Below are 24,741 nucleotides of genomic sequence, written 5' to 3' on the forward strand. Positions count from 1 at the left end.
CCATGGAGCAGAGATTTGAGAGCACACCCTCTTTGGGCTGGTTTGGGATGGGTGCACCTTCAGAGCATTGATTAAGGGGAGATAAATGTACACAATGCATTGGGGGGGAAGTAAACTCAAAGGTGTTCTTGTAGAGTGATAGAGTGCTGCTTTTCATCCAACCCTGCCTTCACAAATTCTACCTGTGGAGTTCGTTGAACAGTTGGTGCTACCACAACTTTCCATTGGCATATAAGTCGTCTGCATTAAGTTCTAATGCAAACCCAGTTCATGTTAATCATTTTTTTCTTACATGTTCAAATTTAGACAGTACAGTTCTATGACCATAAGAATTTTCTAGGAGAAAGAATTTCAAGGTCCATCCAGTTTGCCTTCCAGCATCCTGACAGTCACATGATATGTTGTGTCCCAAACTATTTATTGTTGCCCGAGATATTATTTCCCAACAGAAATCTAATTAATGTGTTTTTTGAAAGAATCTACACTTTCTGCTTCCACCGTCTCCCCAGGGAGCCTGTTCCACATGTTTACTACTCGCTCATTGAAGTAGTGTTTCTGCAGATTTGTTCTGAATTTAGCCCTCTACAATTGCAGGATTGAAACATTCAAAAGGATTAAAATCCTGTTTGCCTAATTACCTTTCAGGAGGGTTGATAGTTTTCTTGGACATTTCACAAATTGAAGAATACATTCTCTCAACTGAAACCTGTTATTTTTGATGCCAGGCTCATGAATGATTATCAATATTTTATGTATTTTGGCAACGTCCGGACGTGAATTGCTGATTTATACTATAATCTTTGTAAAAGAAGATGCACTTGCAAATGACAAGTGCAGGCAATGATGGTCATGTTATTTGGCGCCTTTTTTGGTAGGATTTATATGTGACTTTTCAGAGTTAAAAACAATGTGGCTTATTGTATCAGACTGCAGCTGGCATGTGGAGAAATCCAACTGGATAGAGAAGAACGGGAGCAGGTGGATCAACAACACAGTCCGTTCTTTCCCATAAATATCAAGCTCCACTCTGGGCCCAGGGGATGCTGCATTAAGTGTTATTAGTATCTTAGTTCCCTGCGTGCAATCGAAGAGTCTTTGGGTCCAGTCTGCTACTGAGTGTAGTCCTCTGTTATCAGATTTAAGCTGCTTGCAAGTGTTTTGTTGATATATTTCATCATTAGGGGTTTTGATATATCGGGTTGCACTGGTCTACCCAGGGGTTTTGTATCACGCAGCAGACTTTTCTATTAGCACTTAAACAAGTGAAAGGACTGGATCTCACTGTAAAGCCGAACTGCTTCATGGTATTGTATTATTGTATTTGAACGAATTGCAAAAAGCACGGTGCAGGAAAGGATGTGACACCATGTGGAGGAAGTGGAAATGGGAAAAGTATTTGTAAACTGTCGCAGTTTTTATTTTAAAATAATCCACCTCAAATTAGCTTTATTTTGATTTTTTNAATTATATCTTTTGTTCTTTCTCATGGGGGAAATTGACCAGGATTCCTGACTCCATATCGCTCTCCAGAGATACCTGCTATAACATGTGTTTCATGATGAATCACTGTGAGGTGTGCAGTTTAAAGCAGGGTTCAACTAGTACGTTGTCTTCAGCATCTCACTGTGACAAACCTTTTAGGGCCTGTCTCACTGTTCGAGTGAAGATTAAAGATCCCATGGCACTATTCGAAAAGAGGAGAGAGTTTTTCTTGGTATCCTGGCCAATAATCCCCCAAATCAAATTGGGTATTCATTTTGTGGCTGTTTGTGGGACATTGCTATGCACAAATTGACTGCTGTACAAAAAACAGTCATTACACTTTAAAGTGAAATCCTGCAAAACTCTTTGAATTGCCCTCCTGATGTGAAAAGTACTTTTACTATTATTATTATTTGGTTAAACAGTGTTATTCACAAATTTGGGTTATTTGAATAACTGCATAACTGCACAATATGATCAAGATATTTGATTACAATTTGGACCCTAATGATAACCCAAATGCCTGTTTTCTACGGATGATTTCAAACAATGCTGTTTATAGAACTGGAATTGAATTACACAGAAGAAATTTGCATTTCTTTTGTTATTTATTATTCACAAATTTGCTCTCAGTTGCACCTTACAGTAAAATAAGGGAAGTTGAATATGAAGGTGATTCAATGATCAACTTTTCGTCTTTCCATTTGTCATGATGCCCACACTTTTTTTTCCTTTTAGTCAGGTTTGTATTTTCATGTTTTCCTCTGTCCATGTTCTTTGATCTTCTACAAAACTACAACTTGTCCAGCATATTCCTTGTGTGAATGAAAGTCAGTTAGTTGGTTCCTGACTAGACTGTAACCCTTTACAGAGCATCCAAAGAATTACCTTCATTGCCATGAACACTTCTGTATTTGTGGCCTAACTGAGATCAGCTCTTTAGGGATAGACAGTGCAATTGAACTCTGGAATACTAAAGTTATGCGTGTTCTTAAATAAGTCTATTTGCATTTGCAACAGAGTAGCTCAATGGCAGATAAGTTTATGTAAGATCTTCAGGTTTTTAGGAATTCTGCATTAATGCTATCTACTGACTGATCATGTAGACCATGTGACCATGTATCTCATTAAAATCTACACTTCTAGGCAGATTGATCCTTTGTAAGTTCTACCAGTTCAGACATCAAATAACTATAGTGCACTCTCTCTCTCCGTACCCCAAGGCTATCTATATTCCAAAGATATCTTGATGAGTCTGTTAAATAACATTGGCAAGGTTGATGAAGAATAATAGTAACATAGGAACAGCAGGAGACCATTCAGGTAGTTGAGCTTGTTCAGACAGTTATTAGATAATGAAAGATCTGTCAATCCATGTGTTTACCGTATTTGTCAAGTATCTTTCAATCTCACTTTTAAACATCTCAATCAATGTTATCTTGTGGGTTCTTTTCAAATTGAGCGTGTTGCTAAGTGTCTGACTTCCCATTCTTACGCGAAAACTCTAATAAGCTGTTGCTCTAAACATTTTGTTGGACATCTATCAAACGCCTGATTTACATGACACTAATTTGGCAATTCAATCTGGAAAGTCCCCAGGAAGGAGGTTTACAGAAATGGGAAAGTAGAGTCTTGTCAGCGAATTCTCATCCCAAAAAGGTGCATCTGTTGGCAGTCAAATCAGCATGCCAGCTATTTGATGTTCAGGGCAAGGATTGCTCATAGTATTATAAATGTGGCGTGATCCACAATAATGGAGGATCTGGTAAAGGTCTTTTGAGGAACTTTGGAATATAAAGCGGGAAGTAGGGGGTACATTTAATATGTCTTAATTCAGTGCCTTGGGACGTCCTCCCGACGTGAAAGGCGCTATACAAATGTAATCTTGCTGTTGTTGTCTTTTGGCATAGGTTTTGCACTTTTATCCTGTTAGACTTAATATCTGTGAATAGATTTGTTAAAATGTAGCTTATGTTCAAGCAGAAACATGCAAATTCATTGTGTATTTAACCATTTTAATTATGTCATAAAACGAAACGGCATTGTTAAGCAATGCTATAATCACCTCATAGTGAGATGTTAGTCACATGCTGTATACTGCACCTTGCAAAAGAATTATGGGACTGTGAATTGAATTGCCTCATAGGAATGCAAAACTGCATTAGAGCTCTGAGTTTCTGTTGGTAAATACTGTAGTCCTAACAAATAATTGTTAGCTTGGATCCTGGATTTGGACAACCAGAATTGCTGTTATGGAATGTTTTATGAAACACATAACTCCTGCTTATTAATCTCAAGTGAAAATATTGTGATTCAGTTTAAGTACATTTCTGTCAGTTACAGATGTCAATGTTCCTATTAATCAGTTTGATTGTATGATTGTTGCTGTGACCTGACAGCTTATCACACCCACCCTTCACAGAGTTGGTGCATGGTTTTAGCTTTCCAACGCACGACTCCTACCACACTTTTGAACTGTGTATTGTTAGTTAGTTTATGATAGATTATGTCTGAAATAAGTGCTTGTCTTGGCTCTCCAAATCATACTGTAAGGCTTTGATGTATATTTGTTGTAAATAAAAAGTTGTGGGACCTCAGAAAATAGTGCAAGTGTGTGGGTGGCGGGTGGGATTGTATTAATTACTAGTTCATTTAAAAAAAAGTTGCAGGCTTTATGTCAGAATTTATATAACATGGGCATGCAAAAGTGCAAAGATGACTGGTGGCAAATTTTAACTTGTTGAATTAGAAAATATTGCTGCATGTGTTCAGCTGTGGGGGTGGCAGACCAAGTATGGCAAGGCCACAGACCTGTCTGTTATCAGCTATTGTACAGCACCGGTATTTGACATATCTGCTCCTCATCCGATTATAAAGGAAACTTGGATTTCAGGGAAGCTTCATCTGAACTGTGGTAATTGAAAACAGTCAGTGCTGTGATCTAGGAGACCATTTATTTCAGAAGCGAAAACCTTAGTGTAAGTGGACTGCGGAATGCAGGTGAAATTTGCATACGGAAAGTTCAGTAACCAGTAGCATGTTTGTTTAGGTGAAACCGTTGATTGATTTTAATCTAATCATATACATAACTACCTGACTGTCATTTCACCAATCTGTTTTATTTAACTTTTAAGGTGCAACCAAGTGCAGAAGAACAAAGGTTTTGAGGGCCAAAAACAATTATAGAATACTGAACTGTGATAGTTTCCAATATGTTAATTCTTTTAAACTTCTATCAATCTCCACACTCAGGTCACTTTCATTATTGAATTTAAACTGGATTTCCAAACTTACATTGTTTACTTTTTTTTGTATTTTTGATACTTGCATAAAAATATTTCAAAATTTATAGAAAGAGAGAAACCATCTTTCCCTCATTGTTCCTCGTTTCACCCACAAAATATACAGTCAATTCACTTTACAGAATACTATGTGAAGCGCTTTCAGATGTCTCGAAGACGTGATAAGGCATTATATTAAATGCAAGGATTATTATATCTTTTGACCACCAAGACACTATTCTGCATGAAGGGTGCTATACAAATGCAAGTTGTTGTTGACCTATTTTCATAATCACTTTGTGCCAGTGGAATGTCCTGTGACTCCTTAAGATTTGGATCTTTCACTCAGATTTATTTGGGGGTATCTTTCACACTGACTCAATGCCAGTTTTTTTCAGACTGAAAATATTATATGTTGCAGAACAATAAAGCCTGGATCCTAAGAGGATATCAATAATTCCTGGCAATATAAATATATTAAATTGTTAAATATCAGTGGAATGCATAATCTTTTGAAACATTCAGCTGGCTTCTTTGCAAAAATTTTTCTCCCGCAGAGTGAAACTGGTAAATATTTAAACTGGTAAATAAACGACTGACACAAAATGTGAACTTTTTCAGTACAGAAAATTGGATTGTTTCCATAAGTTTTACCTATAAGTACAGATGATCTATCCTAGATAGGATTTAATGTGTAAATCCAATGACATGCTTTTGGTCAAATACATTAACTGTTGATGAATTAAAGAGAAGTGGATTCATCGTCTGAACTATTAGGATAAATTTTCTTCATTTTCCTGACAAATCATCAGTATTATTTAATGTGCAGTGGACCCTGAATGTTTAGTATAAATGACGTTTTCAGATTCCAATTTAAATATTGTAAGTTAACATTCTCATGGTCATTGCTGAGGGATGGAGGGCTTCATGCTTTGGGACTGCATCATCGTGTTATTTTCGATTGTGGAGTAGACTGAATCATTTTCCATCAAAGTATATCATAAAGTGAATCCAGCCTCAACTCGTGTCCACCATAGCCATCACAAAAGTTCAGAGATCTAGAAACAACAACAAATTACACTTGTATAGCACCCATTCATGTCGGAAAGACGTCCCAGGGCGCTGGACAATCAAGGTTTTTTGGACTCAAGCTGAGAGTTGGGGTCAGGAGGGGTGGGTGGGCCGGGGGTCAAAAGCACGGTCGAAGAGGAAGCTCTTTAGAAAGGACACAAGGTCATAATTTTGCATGCAGATTTCTTGGTTACCAGTACATTGTTCCAGGTAAGATAAGATCAGACAAAGCTACACTCATTTTGCATTGTCGAATGTTGCTTGTGCTTTCCTTCCAAATAGTGTGCTAATATTTACATACATCAAGGTTCTATAATCCTTTTAAAAAATATCATGCAAAGTAATATTTGCATATTATTTCCTCTTAAGTATATTTGCATATGAGAAAACATTTTCTTTTAAAAAAAGCATTTGCCAGAAATGGTCTCCCGAGCTGTTTAATTGATAGAAAAAAACAGATTTTGACTGCTTACTATTTGTTGCAATATGACCGCTGTGAATATTCATAGAATCATAAAATTATACAGCACGGAAGGAGGCCATTCGTCCCATCGTGCCTGTGCTGGCTCTTTAAAAAGAGCTGCCCAAATTAATCCCACTCCCCTGGTCTCTCTCCATAGCACTGCAAACTCGTCCTCCCCAAAGAATTATCTATTACATTGAGGTTTTTTTTTCCCACCAATTTTTCTCCTTCGCTATTTCTCTAGATTCCCCTCATCTCCTCAATGTGGCGTTAATAATTATTTTAATAAAGTTAATAATAAATTTAAATAGTAAAGTTAAACCTTTATATCTTTCTGGAAGCTGAACTTTAGATACTGTTTTAGTCTATCACCCCTAGGAGGCACAGCAGAGTGATGTGGGGGTTGTATCTTTTTTCCTCCTTGGGCTTCTAACTCAATACCTCTCCAACAGCGCTGCTCTTGAAATTTGAAGGTCAGTCCAGTGGGCGAGCAGGGAGGAGGGGGAAGAGACTTGGAATGTGTGGAGCAGCATGTTGGTACTGGTATATAGCGCATTATTGCCACCCACAGTGCAAAGCATTATTAACATAGCCAATCGCACAAAACAAAATTCCATCAACGCAGCACAAAGAAATTCTGATTTTAAGATGTAACTCTGGGTTTGCAATGTAAATACGATATTTCAAATAGCTGAACAACAAATAAAGGCCCGTTTTGTTGTGTGAACCGAAAGAACCTTGGGAGATACAAAAGCCCTTTTCAACAATATTCAATTATGTTCTTTTCCTTTTGTTTTTGAATTGGCCAAATATTTTCTCTGGAAGTAGGGTTGCTTACAAACTGAGCACGTATCTCAGTATTTGCATTTGCCGTGCGCAATTGGATGCCCCGTTTCACCCACAAATATACAGTATAATCAGTTTACAGTATATTCTGTGAAGGGCTTTGAGTAATTTCAATGACGTGATAAGGCCCTGTATCAAATGCAAGGATTATCATTATGATTACGTACAGGTTGTCTCATGACTAATTTACATGTTGAAATTTTTAGGTGTTCCTGTTTGGAATGACTTCCTTACTTTACTAAAAACATTTCTCTGGGTCGTTTTTCAATTGTTCATTGCTCCCTCTTGTTTTCTCCCCAGACCTTCCTGCGCCATCTACCCACATGCCTCAACCTTCGCCCCTTCTTGGGCTGACAGGACATGACATTGACTCTTCCTCCAGTGTTACGGTGCACTCTGGGAAGCCCTTGGGCCACTTCTGTCCTGGCGGAAGAGAGAAAAATTAATTGAACCTGGGTTCCTCCGCCTTGCAGTGCTGAATGGCTTCCATTGCTTGCACAAGTCTGTGTTTATTGATAGTGATCTAGTAAAGCAGAAGGACAGGTTCATAACTCAAATAAGTTGCCATTGTAATGAATCAGTACATTATCAGCCAGGCAAGCAGATTTGTTCTGTGGGGACCATCCAGTCTATTGTCATTGGACCAGTTATCATTGCCAAAGCAGGACTCCTGGCTTTATAGAGGAATTGTTCAGTGAGAGAATAATAATAATAATAATGCTGCACCCTACTGTATCTACTTTGCAGTATATTTCTACAGATCCTACACATCGCAGTCTGGTAGAAGTCACTCAGGCACCTCCTAGAGAAGGTGAACAGAGTTAACCAAAAAAATCATGATTAATTCAGGGAGGAGAAAAAAAAGATTTCCTGGAGATTTCCTCCTCGACTTCCGAGGACAGTCAAGCAAGCTCTGGGAGAGGACCATTGACCCGAGTGTAGAATATACGGCAGATCATGCTCCCAGGCTGCAGCTGCTGGTCCTCACTTCCTTGCCTATTTTTCTTGAACGAGTGGCACTGTTTGCACAAACAGTATCACATGGGAGCCTGTCCCAAACATTACCGAAGAGTCTATAATTAGTAGCACAGCGCTGTAGTAAATAATTCTCAGCCAAACTTCCTTGTGAAATAAAACTCATTTGGTAAATGTTATACATTAATCTGACAAAAGGTGTGGTAAGGAAATGGGTCATTTTTGTTTAGTGCCACTGTGCAGTGATGTGGTTGGTAGGTAATGAGGCATGATAGTGGTACATTATTAACTGGACTGAGTTGACCTATTAGTATTATCTAAATGATGTATTTCATGATGGTTTTGTTGTGTTGGAAGCCCATCTGCTCCCACTGATGTAAGCTGCACCAAACAGTCCCAGTTTTTACTGTTTTGTTTTTCCACATGAGATAGTAAGATATTTATAACAACTTGTCTTCAACTCGAACATTTATCTATTTTAAGACTGAATGTACCTTTTTAGAAAACCTAACTTGAAATTGAACATGAGCTTTTCGTCAAAATTATTGTGTGTGAATAGTGTTATACAACCTTCCTACCTCTGTGAACTGCTAACCCCATATCAACCTCTCCTCTCAGCAGGCTCTGGCCTGCTCCAGGCTCCCCCCAGCCCACCCTACCATCAGCGGCCAGTCCTTCAGCCTCTCTGCCCTCACCCATCCCACATTCCCTTCGTCTTGCTCCCTTCCTTGCCTCCTTCAAGGCACATCTCAAGATCCTCCTCTTCGACCGTGCCTTCAGCCACATTCCTACCCCTCCCTGTCCTGCACCCTCCCTCATCCCAAACCTGCCCCCATCGTTTCGGCCCAAATCCCTGACTGTTCAGCGCTTTGGGAGGTCTTCCCGATGTGAAAGGCGCCATACAAATGTAATTTTGTATTGTATTGTGTGCTGCCACTGAAACATAGGCTGATTCAAGCGCAAGGTAAATCTGCAATCTTATTTTTNACAGGATATTTTTACGTCTTTTTCAATCTTCCTGATTCATGTGCTTACTTCAGCCTTATAGGACAGGTTATTTGCATTTTCAGCTCTTGAGCCAGTTGCTAGAAATTGTACAAAAGGGTTCCAGCCAAGAGTTTGTTGTTACTGTCTTGATATTTTTTTCCCTGTGTGTAAGCACTTGACCTTCACCTCAGAACAGCAAAACAGCTGAGGGCAACAACTCAGCAAAGTAACAGCCCACGGAGGTGAACCCATGTCTAACCGCGACATTACTTCAATTTGGAGCTCAGTCGCACTATACCAGCCTGAAAGCGTTGCAAATTAGAACCAGTACATTTGGATCCTACGACCAGAGTTGCTTCAGAATGCACAAAATGCTAGTTTACATTATAAAGTTGCTTACTGAAGTATACCAACAATTACAGTTTAGCCCCTTGTTTGTAGAGTATTCTCTTTCTGCATGGTTTTAGTGTCTGTGGTTAGACACTGGATTCCGATGAAACTATCTTTGTGCGAGTATTGACTTATAAGTCACGAGACTGGTGAAGCATGTTCCGCATTCTGATTGGATATCTCTGCTAGAGAAGAGCAATTGCTAAGGGTTATTTTCATATAAGGGTTGTATGATTTGAATTTGAAAGCTGTGCTTTGTGGGATTTTGCTTTCACAACCGTGCTGAATGATTCTGTATTGAGAATATGCTGCTAACCTCCCAGCCACTGCACTTCGTAATCGTAAAGGACTCTTCCCATTGAAAAGATATCATGAAAAGATCCCTGAATTTAGTGATCAATGTCTGATTGACACCCATTATATAAACATTTGATGGGGGTGATGGGGAAGGTTTGGAAAATGTTACTGGAGCCCACAAACCAGTTATTAATCTACGTGTAGCATTTTTCAGTATTCTTAACACAATTGCTGTTTTGAATAAAAGATTTCAAGGAAACCTACCACTTACAGTACTGTAATTACAGCTTTCTTTTGTTCTTTGTCCACAAATGAGTCAGAGTGTACCAGTCACACAGCAATGGCTGGATATGTGTAGCCGTGCAGTGGAGTGTACATGCCCGCCAGATGTGGTGTATGATGTTTGGGCCACTCATGGACCCGACCACAGAACCAATAAGCGACGAAAAGGCTCGAGCTGGTTAGGCTGGCTGGAGTCACAAATGTTCTAAAAATGACATGCTGCAGACAGCTGGAGCTGCTCGCGAGAGTCAGAGACCGCTCTGACTGAACCACACGATTGCTGAGGCCAGGGGAATTGACGAAGCTGAGCAGGCTTTTTCCCGGAAGACTTTGGGGTCGGCGAAAGAGTTGCTGTCTGTGCGTCAGCTCTGGGATGCTACCCTGCGTGATGGGCGCTATGTAAATGCAAGTTGTTGTTGTCAGGAGCCGCTGACTGAACCGGTCGCCTTCTGGTGGAAACGGATTAACAGTATTAGAGGGTGTGGGGATGGGGATAGTTGCAGATTGAAATAATCAGATGCAGGCAACAGGGATTTCTGATGGAAGTGGGTGCTATTTTGTTTGTGGGAATGAATATTCTGGAGTATTTGCTCGAGACCCCTTGGTGCATGGGGAGGAGTATCTACAGGATTTTCCTCTGGAGACAGAGTGGGTGGGATGAAGTCCATAGTGGAAAAGGCTATGGAGAATAGGTCATGCTGAAATGAATGACCTTTGCTCGATGCCTTTGGTTTATGTTTCTCCATTGATATTATTATGGACAACAAACAAATAGAAACTCAGAATCCACAACTTACTGTGGCTCCTGAGAAGCCCAAACCTGAAACCAACTAATCTGCTGCCTTCTCTTCCCATTTTGCTCTATCCTTATAATACTTTCCGCTTCCATTTCCAGTCACCTCGCCCTCAAAGTTGTGTTTCTGTGAGTTGCAAACTGAATACTGTTCCTGTTGTATAGTGTTCACTGTTCCTTCGTTTGATATTTGCTCACATGGTGATTCTGATGAGCACGATTGGATTTCTCAATACTGCAACAGAATCAGCAAAGGCATGGCTTATGCTATCTGTCAAACCTAGTAACATGATTTCAATTAACTTCATCTGTTTAATTAACCATCAGTTGTTACCACCCAGTACTGGTTTTAGGATGTGGAATGATGAAACATGATTAGGGACCAAAGGGAAAGAATAAAAAAAACATTTTATATGTTTATACATTGGTAGGATGGTACGTGCATTTGACTTTCGGCACAGTGATTTTCCATTTTCAGCTGGGGGAGGGAGAGAGAGATAGCAGATGAAACACCTCACGATTCAAATACCTCCCAGTGGTTTGTTAAACAATTATATTGAGAGAGACTTGGAAATGCATCACTTGCATTGCCTATTGGCGGAAGAATGGGATTGAATTTTAAAGGGAAGCATAAAAATGCTTTCAAAATCTAGAATACTGGCGAATGCATCGACTTCAAGACCCTCACACTTGTGTTCAAATCCCTTCACTCTCTGGCACCGCCCTACCTCTCCGACCTCCTCACTCCCCAATCCACCACCCGGCGCCTCAGCTCAACTGGCCTCCTGCTCGTCCCTCGCACCCTCCTTCCTGCCATCGGAGGTTGCGCTTTCAGCCACTACGCCCTGAAACTCTGGAACAATCTCCATTAATCCTTCCGCCTTGCACCCTCTCTCCCCTTTTTCAAATCCCTCCTGAAACCTTTCCTCTTCGATCGTGCTTACGGCCACCTCCCCCACCACCCCACCCTGGCTCGGAGTCAGGCTGTGAGACGCAACCCTGCGTGGAGGGCGCTATATAAATGCAAGTTGTTGTTGAACAATGTGTGGAAATAAAGGATATTCTGTGGTTATTTCAAAAAGGAGTTTTCCTTCAACTTATGTATTACTCAATAAATGTATAAAGTTTGAACTATAAGTGGGTTTAAAGTTAACAGTCAGATGTGATTATCCTCCCACAATCTGGTGCAGTCTTTGAGCTGTGCTTTATTTAGAGATTTGTGCTGCGTTTAACTGATCACTTTTAAGATATTTCTTACAATATCCATTTACGACAGAAGTGCAGCAGTAAAAATCTGGGATATTGGTCAAAAGCAACTGTAAACCTTGCGTGGGTTGTAAACACAATTACGTTTGTGAACAGTACAAAGGATCAACATGGTTTTAATATTAGTCCAGGAAAAATAAATCAGCGGTGCATTAGGTTCAAATTGAAAGTTTTATTGGGGACATAAGTGGTGAAGCAAAACTTGCTTTAGAACATCCACTTTGAGTTTATTTGTTACTGTTGCATTTTATCTAGCGAAGGCATGGCTGATGCCAAAATTACACCTGGTGAAGGGACTTTTTCAGTCCTGACAGTTAATGTCTTTGCCTAGTATTTTATGTGAATAATAAATAATAATACTTGCATTTCATATAGCACTTTAGCACATCTTCGAGACGGCTCAAAGCGCTTCACAGAATACACTGTAAAGTAAATTGACTATGTTTTGTGGGCAAAATGTGGCACCCAATTGTTAATTAATAAAAGTTAATTCCAATAAAAACCTATATGCAGTCTTACTAACAGATCAACTTGTAACTAGTTGCATCTTCAATAAGGGTATTGTATTAGTGTGACTTACGGTACATATTATCAAAGCTAGTTAATCCTCGAGTAAAAAGATAAAAAATAATAATGGCTTGGTCACTCAGTTCACAACTGTTTGTGGGACACTGCTGTGAGCAATTGGTTACCGTGTTTTGCCCACAAAATATACAGTCAATTCACTTTACAGTATACTCTGAAGTGCTTTGAGATGTCTCAAAGACATGATAAGATGCTATCTCAAATGCAACGATTATTACTATTATTGTCATCCACATCTTTCTTAATGCTGATGTGTTCTTTTCCTTCATCCCCACAGGTTGGGAGTCTCAGCTGCTGGAAACTGGGTTCCTTGCTATCTTCCTGTGTCCAGTTCTCACCCTTCGTGCCATCCCACGCCATACTCCACCATCCAAGATTGTCATCTGGGCTTTCCGATGGCTTATTTTCCGCATAATGCTTGGAGCGGTAAGAGCATTTAATCATTTGTAGCATTTGGATAGTGCTGTAATCTTCAGTTCTACGGAATTAATTAGGAGTATACAACGTATTTAGAGACATACAATTTAAAGGAGGAAACAAAAGTGCTGTAAACAAGTTGCCCATCTTCAGAGGAAAAATAAGATGCTACATCTTGCTGTGAGTGTATTTCTCTGTCATCAAAGTGAAGATAAAGTGCAAAGATTTGACTGAGTTACGTTTACACCTCAGTAAAGCATCTATCACATTCAGTGATCAATGCTGAAATCCTTGTTAAATGCAACGTTTATGATTGCATTCTTTCATTTTTCACCTCGTCTTTTACCATCTTTGTCATTTGGGAGAGCAATAAGAACAGTCAGAGGTCCTCAGTGTGCTGTGACTGAGTGTACTACTATCAAATGAGTTATTTTTGTTGCCTTCTACACTATCGATCTCCTCTACCAACTCTCCTCTCAGCTCAGTCTTCACAGTCTATCCTCCCTGCTCTCCACGCCTCCTGATCCCAACCCCCATCTCGGGTCAAAAGCAAGCAAGGGAGATGGTATGTTGCTTAATGGGGAATAAGGCAAGATGAATCCAGTTAATAACAAATGGTATCACGTTCAGCCATTTTCTCAGGGGCTCTTTGCAATGGAAATGATTATTTATGGCCTGTCTTGGTATCAAACAGAAAGGTTTGTGCAGCAGGGTGAAGCTTTACAGATCGACCGAGAAACAAATCAATCCAAGGAGTGTTATTTTCCCAAAATGTGATTTATGATGGTATAGATATAGTGAAATTACAGATGGATTGCTTCATTGGAAGCCAGACCCCACCCCCCCCCCCAACTTGGGAAGGAGTTTGGAATTCGAATTGAGAGCCACCTTATCAACTAAACTATCCACAAAAGAATAGTTCATCTTTTATAATATTAATATTAAGAATAGTCTCCAAGACGTGATAAGCCGCTATATCAAATGTAAGGATTACCATTATTATATTACTATATTAATTAGGGAAACAAGAGTTGCTAACATACCAATTGACAGTTACTTCAACTGGAAAAGATGTTTGGTGAGAATTTTTAAAAAAAATGATAACTCATTCGTAATTCCAGAAATGGGCAGGTCTGTTTCAAAGTAAATTTAACGTTGGAGCAGCTAAGCAAAATGACACCAATGTTGGACAAAAGGGACAATCCTCGAGTGAATATCTATAGCTACAATTTCAAGCCTAAATTGAAATGGTCAACATATGGTTTCTGAATGAACATAGGATCAGAGCAGAATCTTACAGAGGTTGTAAGTAATATTTCAGAGGAAAAGTGAGTCAGATCCAAGGATCAAGAGAAATGTCACGAGGTATATCTCTTTTATTAGTATGATATGTCTTCTTAGTTGATGATGGCATGAAGAGACATCGGTAGAGAAATCTGTAGCAAAGAAACTGTCCATTTCAATAACAAAGTCATAATCTAATAATATAACAAGCTCCAGAGAGAGAAAGCCTCTGTTATTTTTACCTCCACCTGAGTTAAAACTTTGGTCAGGGAGAGGTATGTGGAGGAGACATCAATTGAAGAAGTAAGCAGGATTACTTACCATAATAGTCTTTGTTCTTTGAACAGTGATGCCAAGACACCCCATCCATCATGGACCTTTGGGAATGCCAGTGCAGTTAGACAAAGACGCCAAAATGAAAAAGCATTGAAAATAAATTATCTTAAAGTGAGCAGGAAGCAGAGGGTTATACGTGATGAGTGCACACCTCCGTGGACTAACTGTATGAAATTAATGGGGATAAACTAAAGCTTCTTCCAATTGTCTGAGAAAACCTGTTCACTTACTATTTGAAAGATCAAAGTTCAAAGAACGAATAGCGTAGAAGCCAGTAATCTCGAGTCACGTTTACTCAACAGCTGCTAATTCACAACAAATGTTCAATTGCAGCTGATTTGCAGTAAATGATCAAGTCTAAGTAATGTTGAGTTATTTGCTTTTGATCAGAGCTCGAGTAAAACCTTTCACTTCTTGTCATTGGAATCGATCTCAACTGTAAAGTGGGACAATCACAGTTTGCAGCTACAAGCATCTGATGTAAATCTCCTTTAACTTAATGCAGGAAGAAAAACTCAGTGGATGCATTAAGCTCCTAATTTAATACAGACCTAGTGCATAAATCTGAGTGGCTGTAAAGTGTAAACCTCAGGAGACTGCATGCAGTTTGGATTATCCTGATCTGAACTGCATGTGATCTCCATACTGCCAGAGTGTAAGTGTACCTATTTGTGCGCTGTATTAGTGGAGCCATAGCTACAATGAGGCTGATGTCTCAAGAAACTTATGGCTTTTTGGCAACCTTTTCTCCAGTGATTGACAAGTTCTGGTCCTATGCAGAAAGATGGGCTGCTTTACCTAATTCTCATTGGTTGGAGGCGCAGTGCTACAGATTAGATGTTAAACTGTGATCCCTTTGGCCTGTTCAAGTGGACGTTAAAGATCCCATGCTATTCGAAAAGACAAAGGAGTTTTTCCTGGTGGCCTGGCCAACAGCCCCTCAGATAAAATTGGTCATTCACTTATTTGTGAGACATTGCTGTGCGCAAGTTGGTAGGTGCGTTTGCATATAAGGTACTCAACGTCTTTTTTTCAATAAATCCTTTGAGATGTCCTTCTGACGTGAAAAGTACCGCACCAAAATAAATGACTTATTATTTATATTTGACTCAATAAAATATTTGACTCTGGCTGTGATACAATGTTGAAAGTAGCTAATGCTGATCAACATTAGGTGTCTGCAAAGTAGAATTCTTTCAGCATTGTAATCTATTCTACACATCTATTCTTCATGACTCTGGGATTGGGCATCAGTTTGTTTCTGAATCATGTGGTCAAACATGACCAAGACTAAAATCCTTCCCCTTCATTGATTAAACCAATGTTTGAACCGGTTGTGTCAGCGACTAACTTACTGACGGATACTGTTTTTCCTCATAAAATTAAAGTGCTTTCATATGTTTATCATATGCATTTTTATGGACTGTGTAACTTGTATTTCAGCACAGTGAGTGAAGTACTGGATTCTGTGAAGTTTTTGTTATTACCTTCAGTTAAAGTAAATTGTGCATTTAGTCTGTGACTTCCAAAGCGAAAAAGTTCTCTACTTGCCAATACTGAAGGTCTCACTTAAATTTGTAGCTTAGACATGATCAACTCATCAACAATTTCCTTACTCATGGTTTAAAATATGCAGGAAGGAGACAACAGTTTGCCTTAAGTATAGTTAATTTGATCAGAGCAAACACCACAAGCTCTAACATCTGCATTGACTCTTGCACTAGCAAATTAGTAGTTTGACTAACAATAAAAAAACATTCTTCAGCAAAACAGAGATCTAGCAAAATATATAGCCTTGTTCTTAAGTGTGCATATTCCCAATGAATAAATTGCAAAGTAAGCAGACTTAAATCCTGCTCTCAAATTCTGTGATATTTATATTTGCGTTTTGCCCACAAAGCATACAGTCAATTCACTTTACAGAATATCCTGTGAAGCGCTTTGAGACGTCTCGAAGACGTGATAAGGCTCTATATCAAATGCTAGGATTATTATATTGTCCTCCAAAATTAGTAGTCAAAAGGTTACTTGTTATGGGTAGGACTTGTTAATGTGACTTGGATTCAGCTTTGCTCTCAATAACCTGCTGGACATAATCCACATGACTGTTCAAGGCATACTGAAGAGGATTAGAGGCTGGGAGTAAAGTTCAAGCGATGACTCTGTGCAAGCTCTTGAGATGCCTTGAGAAATGCCACTTACTTGAAAGAACTTTCTTGCAAAATTGTTTTTGCATATGGCCCTAGTTGCTACATTCCAATCCTTTCTAACCCACATAAGCCAAGAGCATTCTGACTCGCAGGGACGAGTGGTTATTTTCTGTCGCCAGCGGCCAAGACTACCAGTAATGTACAAATATCTTAAATCAGTTTAAGATGTCGAAATGAAGTGTCATCCATCTGTTTAATGAGACCTGGGACATTAACGTCAGTGGGGGTGACCAATATAGTAAAATCTGAAACAGAGCAGATGGCTGTCATTTTGAAAGCTGATTTCGAGAACACAGCCAGGCTGCAATAGTTTACATTCGAGGACTGAATTAGAAATTGTATAATTCAACTAAATGCATACGATTTAAAAAAAAACATAATGATTTCCTACCTACACCCATTGTAATTTGCCCTAATAACCGTATACTATACGCCTATAGCTCCCCTTTTAAACCCCTTTAACACCGTCCCTCTTAAATTCTGCGATTCATCAGCAGTAATTACGGATTAAACTGAGAAATTGCTGAGCACTGACACTGTAGAAAGTGACTGTGTTATATAAACTGCTCTGGGCAAGGGGGACCCTGATTTTCACTTAAGAATAACATGCTCTTTAAGTTTTAAGAGCAGGTTATTTTGAGTGCTTAGTTTAAAACCTGCTTGGAGGATCTTTGGAAGGAAGAGTTCAGTGTTGTGAAGGAATGGAATGATAGGGTTTTGTTCAAACAGAAAATATGTATTCAGGGTTTGTGCTACCTCAGAGAGGAAAAAACAACATAATAACATACAGTATTGCAAAATAAAGCAACTGGTAAAATAAATCTCTTTAGGTCCTCTCGGGAGAAGAGTAATTTCAACTATGATTACAATGGTTCTGCTGATTTATTTCCTTTTTCTGCAAATATCTATGAATCTACGCTTCAGACTTCTTACCCCTCGTTGCGACAGAATCTCAGCGAGATTACATATACAGTATCTCCCACATAATGGAACCAAGTTTCCAGTTTTACTGTGTAGTCGTTTCGTCTCATCAGTTGTTTTCCCCCAGATTTCCCCTGAAAGGCATTTGACTCCTTTTACTCCATGCGAGCGTAAATTTGCATGACCTGCACTATCTCAGGCCAAGTCGTCATCTTTGACACCGGCAAGCTAGTCGACTGCTTGAGACATCTCAGCTGAGTTGGATGTCCGTACACACACACTTTCCAGCAGGAATTTTGCTTTGATACTTTCTCTCAAGCTATGAAGTTTGGAAGGCAAGCTGGGGGAACCTGGGCCTTCTCTCTCCCTACTGTGGAGGAGATGAAGCAGCTGATCGGGAAAGGTTGACTCTTGTTGAAGCACAGATGACCCATGATCTAATAGAATGGTGGAGCAGGCTTGATGGGCTGAATGGCCTACTCCTTTTCTTAGGATTGTGTGCAAGAGCCAATGGAGGTGACGGCACACACACTTATATATGTTGTAATCATTGGACGATTTATTTCTGTTTTCGGGTGTCTAACACATGTCGAAACTCATCACCATGCGTGAGAGGACGCCCTGCCATGTCAGGTAGTAGAGACAGCCAGAGTTCTTTGTGGGTTTCAAAACGGAAGGAGACAGATGTATGAAGGTTAGAGGCTTGTATGGTTGTGGGGATGAGGCAAGACAGTGGGATTGACTGCAAACCTTGCTCCGAGAATTGGTGCTGTCTCAATGGCCTGAATAGCCTCCTTCTGTGCTGTAAATTTCTATGATTCTATGATCTCCCGCCCTCCCTCACAGTAAGAAAAAGTCAAGTTGGTTTCTCGACAAGGCACACTAATGTGACAGCATGGCACCACAGCAATAGAATGCATGTTTGATTTTGATCTCCCACGCTTATAAGGGTTGCTTATTTCATAGTGCTGCTATGAGCATCAGCCATTGCTGAAGACCTGTGAAGAGATTGAAAATCTAATGGAGTGCTTTTCCAGGCCACCTTTGAGCACCATGAAGAAGAGTGGCTGAACAAGACATAGGTTGCAGATTTTTTGCCTGTCACTGACGTAAGAAATATAAACCTTACTGGAGTCTCGACAGCATGTCGTCTCCAGCTTTGTCTCATTAGAGAACTGATCGAGAAATGACAAATTGTAGCAAATACATATGTCACAAGTAGCTTTTAGAGTCCTGGACTTGACATAGCATTGATATAGTTCCAGTTTGCTTAGAAATCTGCTTTAGATAGAAATCTGGCGTATGCATAATACTCAATCAATGTATTTCCCTGAACCAAAGGTGTTTTCGCCTGCTAATACAGAGTCACTGCACTGTACAGTAAATCCTGTGAAGCACTTTGTGATGTTTTGATGACATGATAAGGAGCTATATCAAATGCAAGGATTAGTATTATTTGTCAACTAGCAGGTAGTCATCCGTTCACACTTGTCTTGCTCGTGGTGCATTTTGTTTTATGGTTTCCTCATTTACTTGTATAAATAAAAAAAACTGGTAAAATTTGCAAAGAGGTTCTTTGCAGGATAAGGCGCTATATGAAATGAATGGATTATTATTATTAATAATATGTGTTTCATGCTGTGCTTTGCAAAGTCAATCCTGTCTGCAGGTTCTCAGCAGGCAACATAATGACCTCAACTAACGATACTGGATTGAAATGTCTCATTCCTGCACTTTAACCATTTTACTTTCCAGTGAACTTAATTTTCAACAGTTGTCAGTATATTTGATACCCCTTTTATCATTTTTTTGAGCATCACCTGAGATTGTGCTAACTTTGAAAATAAAACACTGGTGTTGATGTGGAGCGGGCAATGCAAAAAGCATCAACATGTTAAAAATAAGATTAGCTTTGTTTACCGCAGTCACACTATCCTGGTTCACTGAGAAGAGATACTTGAGGACTGTATTTTGCAAATAAACAGTAGCCTGGCATTGTTAAACTTGGCAGCTGTAAGATGAAGGAAATGTCGGCCAATTTAGCTGAATCTCCCAGCTAAATAATGCTGAAACAGAAGAGGATTAGAGCATTAGGTATTTGTGACCTGCATTTGGATGGAATTATTTCTCAGACATCAATTGGCTGAACAAGACATAGGTTGCAGATGTTTTGCCTGTCACTGACTTAAGAAATATAAACCTTACTGTGAAATGTTTCCAGTTGTTTAGCAAAACTCTCCCGAGAGACGTATACCTGAAGCACTCGGAGATATCCGACCGTGAATTTATTCATTTTTAATTAAAGCAACCTTTGATTGACAGCTATATTTGGTTTTCAGGTTAAAATAAAAAAATGGATATTTGCCTCGAAGAAAGGAAAGAGGATGTTTGTATAGGATAATAGTTGGGTTGGAATGTGCTACGAGGGTGAAACCCAATGGAGAGGTTCAGATGACATTGTGAATCACAGAGAGAAACTCGCATAGGTTTGTGAATATAATCTCAGTGCCAAGATATGTTACAGTCTGGATCTCAGTCCAGTGTGACTTATTTTAAATTGTACAAAGGTTGGGTTATTGTAGTATTTCTTATTGCCGATGATCCTGTCAGATCTGTTGTTAGCCGGTTCAGTTCTGTTTGCAGTTGACTGTTTATGATATACATTGCTCTATCTGTAAATATGGATTCAGTTGGCATGACTTGAGGCAGGATGTCATGTACATTCTGATGTCTTGTATTGTGATAGATTACCGAATGATATATTAACGGTTTTACCACTATATCACTGGAAAATAATCTCTTCTATATATCACTGTACAATATATACAGCCCATGCTGTTTCCTTGCACGTAGTGTAGTAGATCTGGTAACTCTTATGACATTTCAATTCAAAACAGGTGACATGATTTGTAAGGACTAGCCAACCATTGATATCCATTGTGATGTGCACTGTTGGTAAAACAAATGCAGGAAATGGAATATGTAGTACAGATGGGATGGGATGGAGTATCTTTCAATTATACAGCACATTTAGGGGATTGAGCGGCAGGTTATGATCCAGAAGCTGTTTGGTTGGTTGGTTGCTGGACTGGTCTTGGCGGGGGCTGTATAGGGAGGCTAAATTGACCTCCAGCTCCTTGGGGCGTCCTCCCAACATAAAAGGCCCTATACAAATGTAATCTTGTTGTTGTTGTTGTTGGCCTTCCATAGTCAGGGAGGAGAAAATCAGTCAGGGTTCCAGCTCCTCTACACCACCCTCTAGTGGTTGTGCACATATGTGGCAAGCCGGGTGAGGAGAGGTCAGGCTCAAGGCTGCCAATGCTCACTGCCAAGGCTCGCAGATGAATAATGGCAGATTGGGAGAATAACAACAACAACAAATTACACTTGTATAGCGCCCTTCATGTCGGAAAGACGTCCCAGGGAACTGAATAAGTACCGGAAGGCAACCAGTACCTTTGAAACCCACCCCAACTTGAGGAGACTGGGGTCCAGGAACACAGGCATATAATAATGGGGGAAAAATAGACATATTGTTTTTTTTTTGAAACAGGAATCGGTGTCTGTGGACATCTTCAAGTAACATTTTGTGTAATTAATAGAAAATCTGAATATACAATACATAAAACTAGGGATTGCCCAAATTTTATTGACTCTTTCCCTCCCAAACAAATGTGTTATTCTTTCTTGCTACTACGTGAGTACCTTCACGTCTGGGAGTGTATCTAGCACCTGTTACATGCTGTGCCTGTCTTTTATGTGAGATGTTTCTGCTTTATGATCATTGGGGTTTGGGCCAAGGAAATTCCTGCCTGCAGTATGTTCAGTCTCCTATCATAGCATGTTTATTGTAATTTACAAAACTCTCCTATTTTCACTTCTATTTCCCTTCATTGTAACATTTCTCTGGCAGTAGACCACAGTGTTTTGGCACTCATCGTTTAAAAACACAACTTTCTCTAGTGTATGTGTTCACATTCTGCATGATTTTTACGTTTTAATTTATACATACTGTTATATACAGATTTCGCCTTCTCTCGTTGCTTATAAAGCAAGGTAGAAAACAGTGCGACTCTGCTTTGATACGCTCTCAAACTCAATGCCATGTTATAACAGCTACACAGAAAAAGAAGTTCCCGCTTCCTGGTTGTTAGGCGGCTAATGGCTGATTATTAGTGCTCCATCCCTAGTAGCATCCTAAATATAACAGGATAAAGTGTTTACAAAATGTGCTAGTGGACTTGTGTCACAGCATCAATCCTTATTTTCTTCTTTCTTTTGTTAGAAGATTGAACCTTTCTATGGTGTGCAGTTGAGAAGTCAGCCATATATTTGCATGTTCTAACACTGATCTTGATTTGAGGCCTTTAGTTGTGGGTAAAACCTGTTTACTCATTGCGATGTCTATCTACTTTTAATGGGCTGGAGTGTTGGCCTTTGCCATGATATCAGCCTTGAGACAAGCACTATGAAGTGGGCAACTTAGAATTAATTTACAACTGTTTTGAAATGCAGGGGACACAGTATTGTCCATTAGAAAATGGACTGCTTGGGATGTATTTCAGAAAACTGTAAGCTATTTGAGGCAAGAAAGGTCCGTGTTGAACGGTTAAGCAGTTCATCTGTGAAAGACGAAAGAGCTGTGATTGATTGGGGTGTTAATGTCACTGGTCATGAACATGACACACAGACAGTTGTAAGATTCCTTCTGTGCGAGGATAATGTGCCTGACAAGCATGATAAAGTTAGTTTAATGCATGAAATGAGGTTTCTTTTGGAAATGGGAATGCACCTGTTAGAAAGCAGCTCTGAATACCACGCTAAGCCTGGCAGGAGATGTAACACGTGCACTTTATGAGAGGTTTCCCAGGGCTGGTTTGAAGTAGAGAGCTGATCTATAAGAACGAATACATAAAGCATGTCCCAATTAAGTGCACGCAGGAAAAAGTTGAGTTGAGTTGATTTGGCAGAATAGGTTTCAGTATAAAATAAAGTATTAGCTTTGTTATTTATCACTTTCACTTTGTGAATGGAATTTTAGGCTTGAATGAATGTGGCATCTTATCAAAGATAGCACACGAAAATCTTTCAGAAATTGAAGGAACAACACTGAACAATGACATCTCTGAAATTGTCTTCACTAACCATTTGCCCTGTTTGTTAGGCTGAGAGCAGACACGCCTGATATACAGGTTTAGCTCCCGGTCTTTGTTTCTGTTACTTTAGGGAAAAATAATGCAAACTTTTTTCACGTATGTCGCATGACATAAACTCTGCACCCGCAGATGGAACTAAACACCTGAGAGTGTTGGTGACTTCAGCCCTATAATCACTCTTGCTGGGAGTGAAGTGCACACAGTAGAGTGCTAATAGATACAAAAAAATCTCAGATTTGCCAAGTAGATGTAAGTGACAAAGGGAGAGGAAGAGGCAGCGAATTTTAAAAACATCACAAGCCATAGCACTAGCTCATCTGGCAGTGTAACACTGTAAGACAATCATTGATTGAATTAACGAGAATTAGCAAACAAATAATGCTCCTTTTAAAAAAAACACACTTCTATCACTATATTGTTTTAAACCTCTCCATTTGGTGAGCAGATGAAGAGCTGTCTGGTTCAATTTTCTGACTTACGGCTCAGTAACTTTTTAATGGATCACTGGAAATAAAAAAAGAATGATTTGATGTTGCTTTCATTGACAGTTGTTCATTGCACATTAAATTGCTTTTAAAAGTTGCGAATAGCTCCTCTTTTGCTGTGTGGACGGTTCGTATAACAATGTAATTTAGGAAATGTTGGAGCAGATTAATACGCTTTTGATTGCAAATAACAGAATAAAATATATCCACACAAACACACACAAATTATGTTCATAGCTTTGTCTATGTGATTACACGTAGAATGAAATCACTTGTTTTTTAAGTTGAACAGTAATTGGATCAATAGACAACCTGGAGAGTGGTTTAGCATTTTTACCTTTTTTCTTTCTGCTCATCTGGATTTGGCTTGTGTGCTATTTTACAATGACAAAAGGGGGTTAGGTTTGTCCTGAAATCTGAGCTGTTTGCCACTGTAAACTACACAAGACTATTTGTGTATCTGCAAAACTGTAAGAGACATAATTATAGGATAGGTTTCATGGATCAGTTTGGGTGCAGCACAGTGGTGAATACCAATTGCATTCCTCACCCTATGACTATGTAGTCTAACATGCACAATGTTTATGTGCATATTTATATAAAAAAAAGTCCCTGCCAATATAAATAAGGCAGCTCTTCAGATTTTTCCCCCATTTGAATGCTACACTTTCCCATTCAAGCATTCTGAGATGCTACCCTGGGTGAGGAGTGCTGTATAAATGCAAGTTGTTGTTGTACACAGTCAGATCTCAGCTAAATTCAACAACAGAGATATACAGAAATGTGTAAGCTTGAACCCTTTTGTCTGGTGAATAAAATGGTTGTTTGGAACCAGTACAAGGTTTGTAAGAATTGTTCTTGCCCCTAAATTCAGAACACCATTGACAGAAGCCTGGAAGAAGATTATAATAATAATACTTGCATTTGATATAGCGCCTTATCATGTCGTTGAGATGTTTCAAAACCCTTCATCTCTTGGCTGAGAAATATATATATAGAGTGTAGTACAGTACTTTAGCACAGTTATACAGTAACTGTATTAGTATACTAGTATATGGCAATGCTGTTTCTCATAATAATAATTATCCTTGCGTTTGATATAGCACCTTATCACGTCACAAGACATTTCAAAGCGCTTCACAGAAAATACTGTAAAGTGAATTGACTGTATACTTTGCGGGCGAAACGCGGCAGCACAGCAGTGTTCCACAAAC

At 39.3% G+C, this 24,741-nt stretch overlaps 1 protein-coding gene across 2 annotated transcripts in view; it reads left to right on the plus strand.

The window, feature by feature from the left end:
• The window catches only part of lmf1 (lipase maturation factor 1), a 202,435-nt gene that overhangs the window by 44,081 nt on the left and 133,613 nt on the right, over nt 1-24,741 (plus strand). For both annotated transcript variants that reach the window (XM_007903504.2, XM_042341079.1), the window contains exon 3: nt 12,996-13,144. In XM_007903504.2, the coding sequence (XP_007901695.2) occupies nt 12,996-13,144 (149 nt within the window). The remainder of the gene's footprint in view (nt 1-12,995; nt 13,145-24,741) is intronic.

Source organism: Callorhinchus milii, unplaced genomic scaffold (assembly GCF_018977255.1).
Source record: "Callorhinchus milii isolate IMCB2004 unplaced genomic scaffold, IMCB_Cmil_1.0 Scaffold16, whole genome shotgun sequence".
Classification (NCBI taxonomy): domain Eukaryota; kingdom Metazoa; phylum Chordata; class Chondrichthyes; order Chimaeriformes; family Callorhinchidae; genus Callorhinchus; species Callorhinchus milii.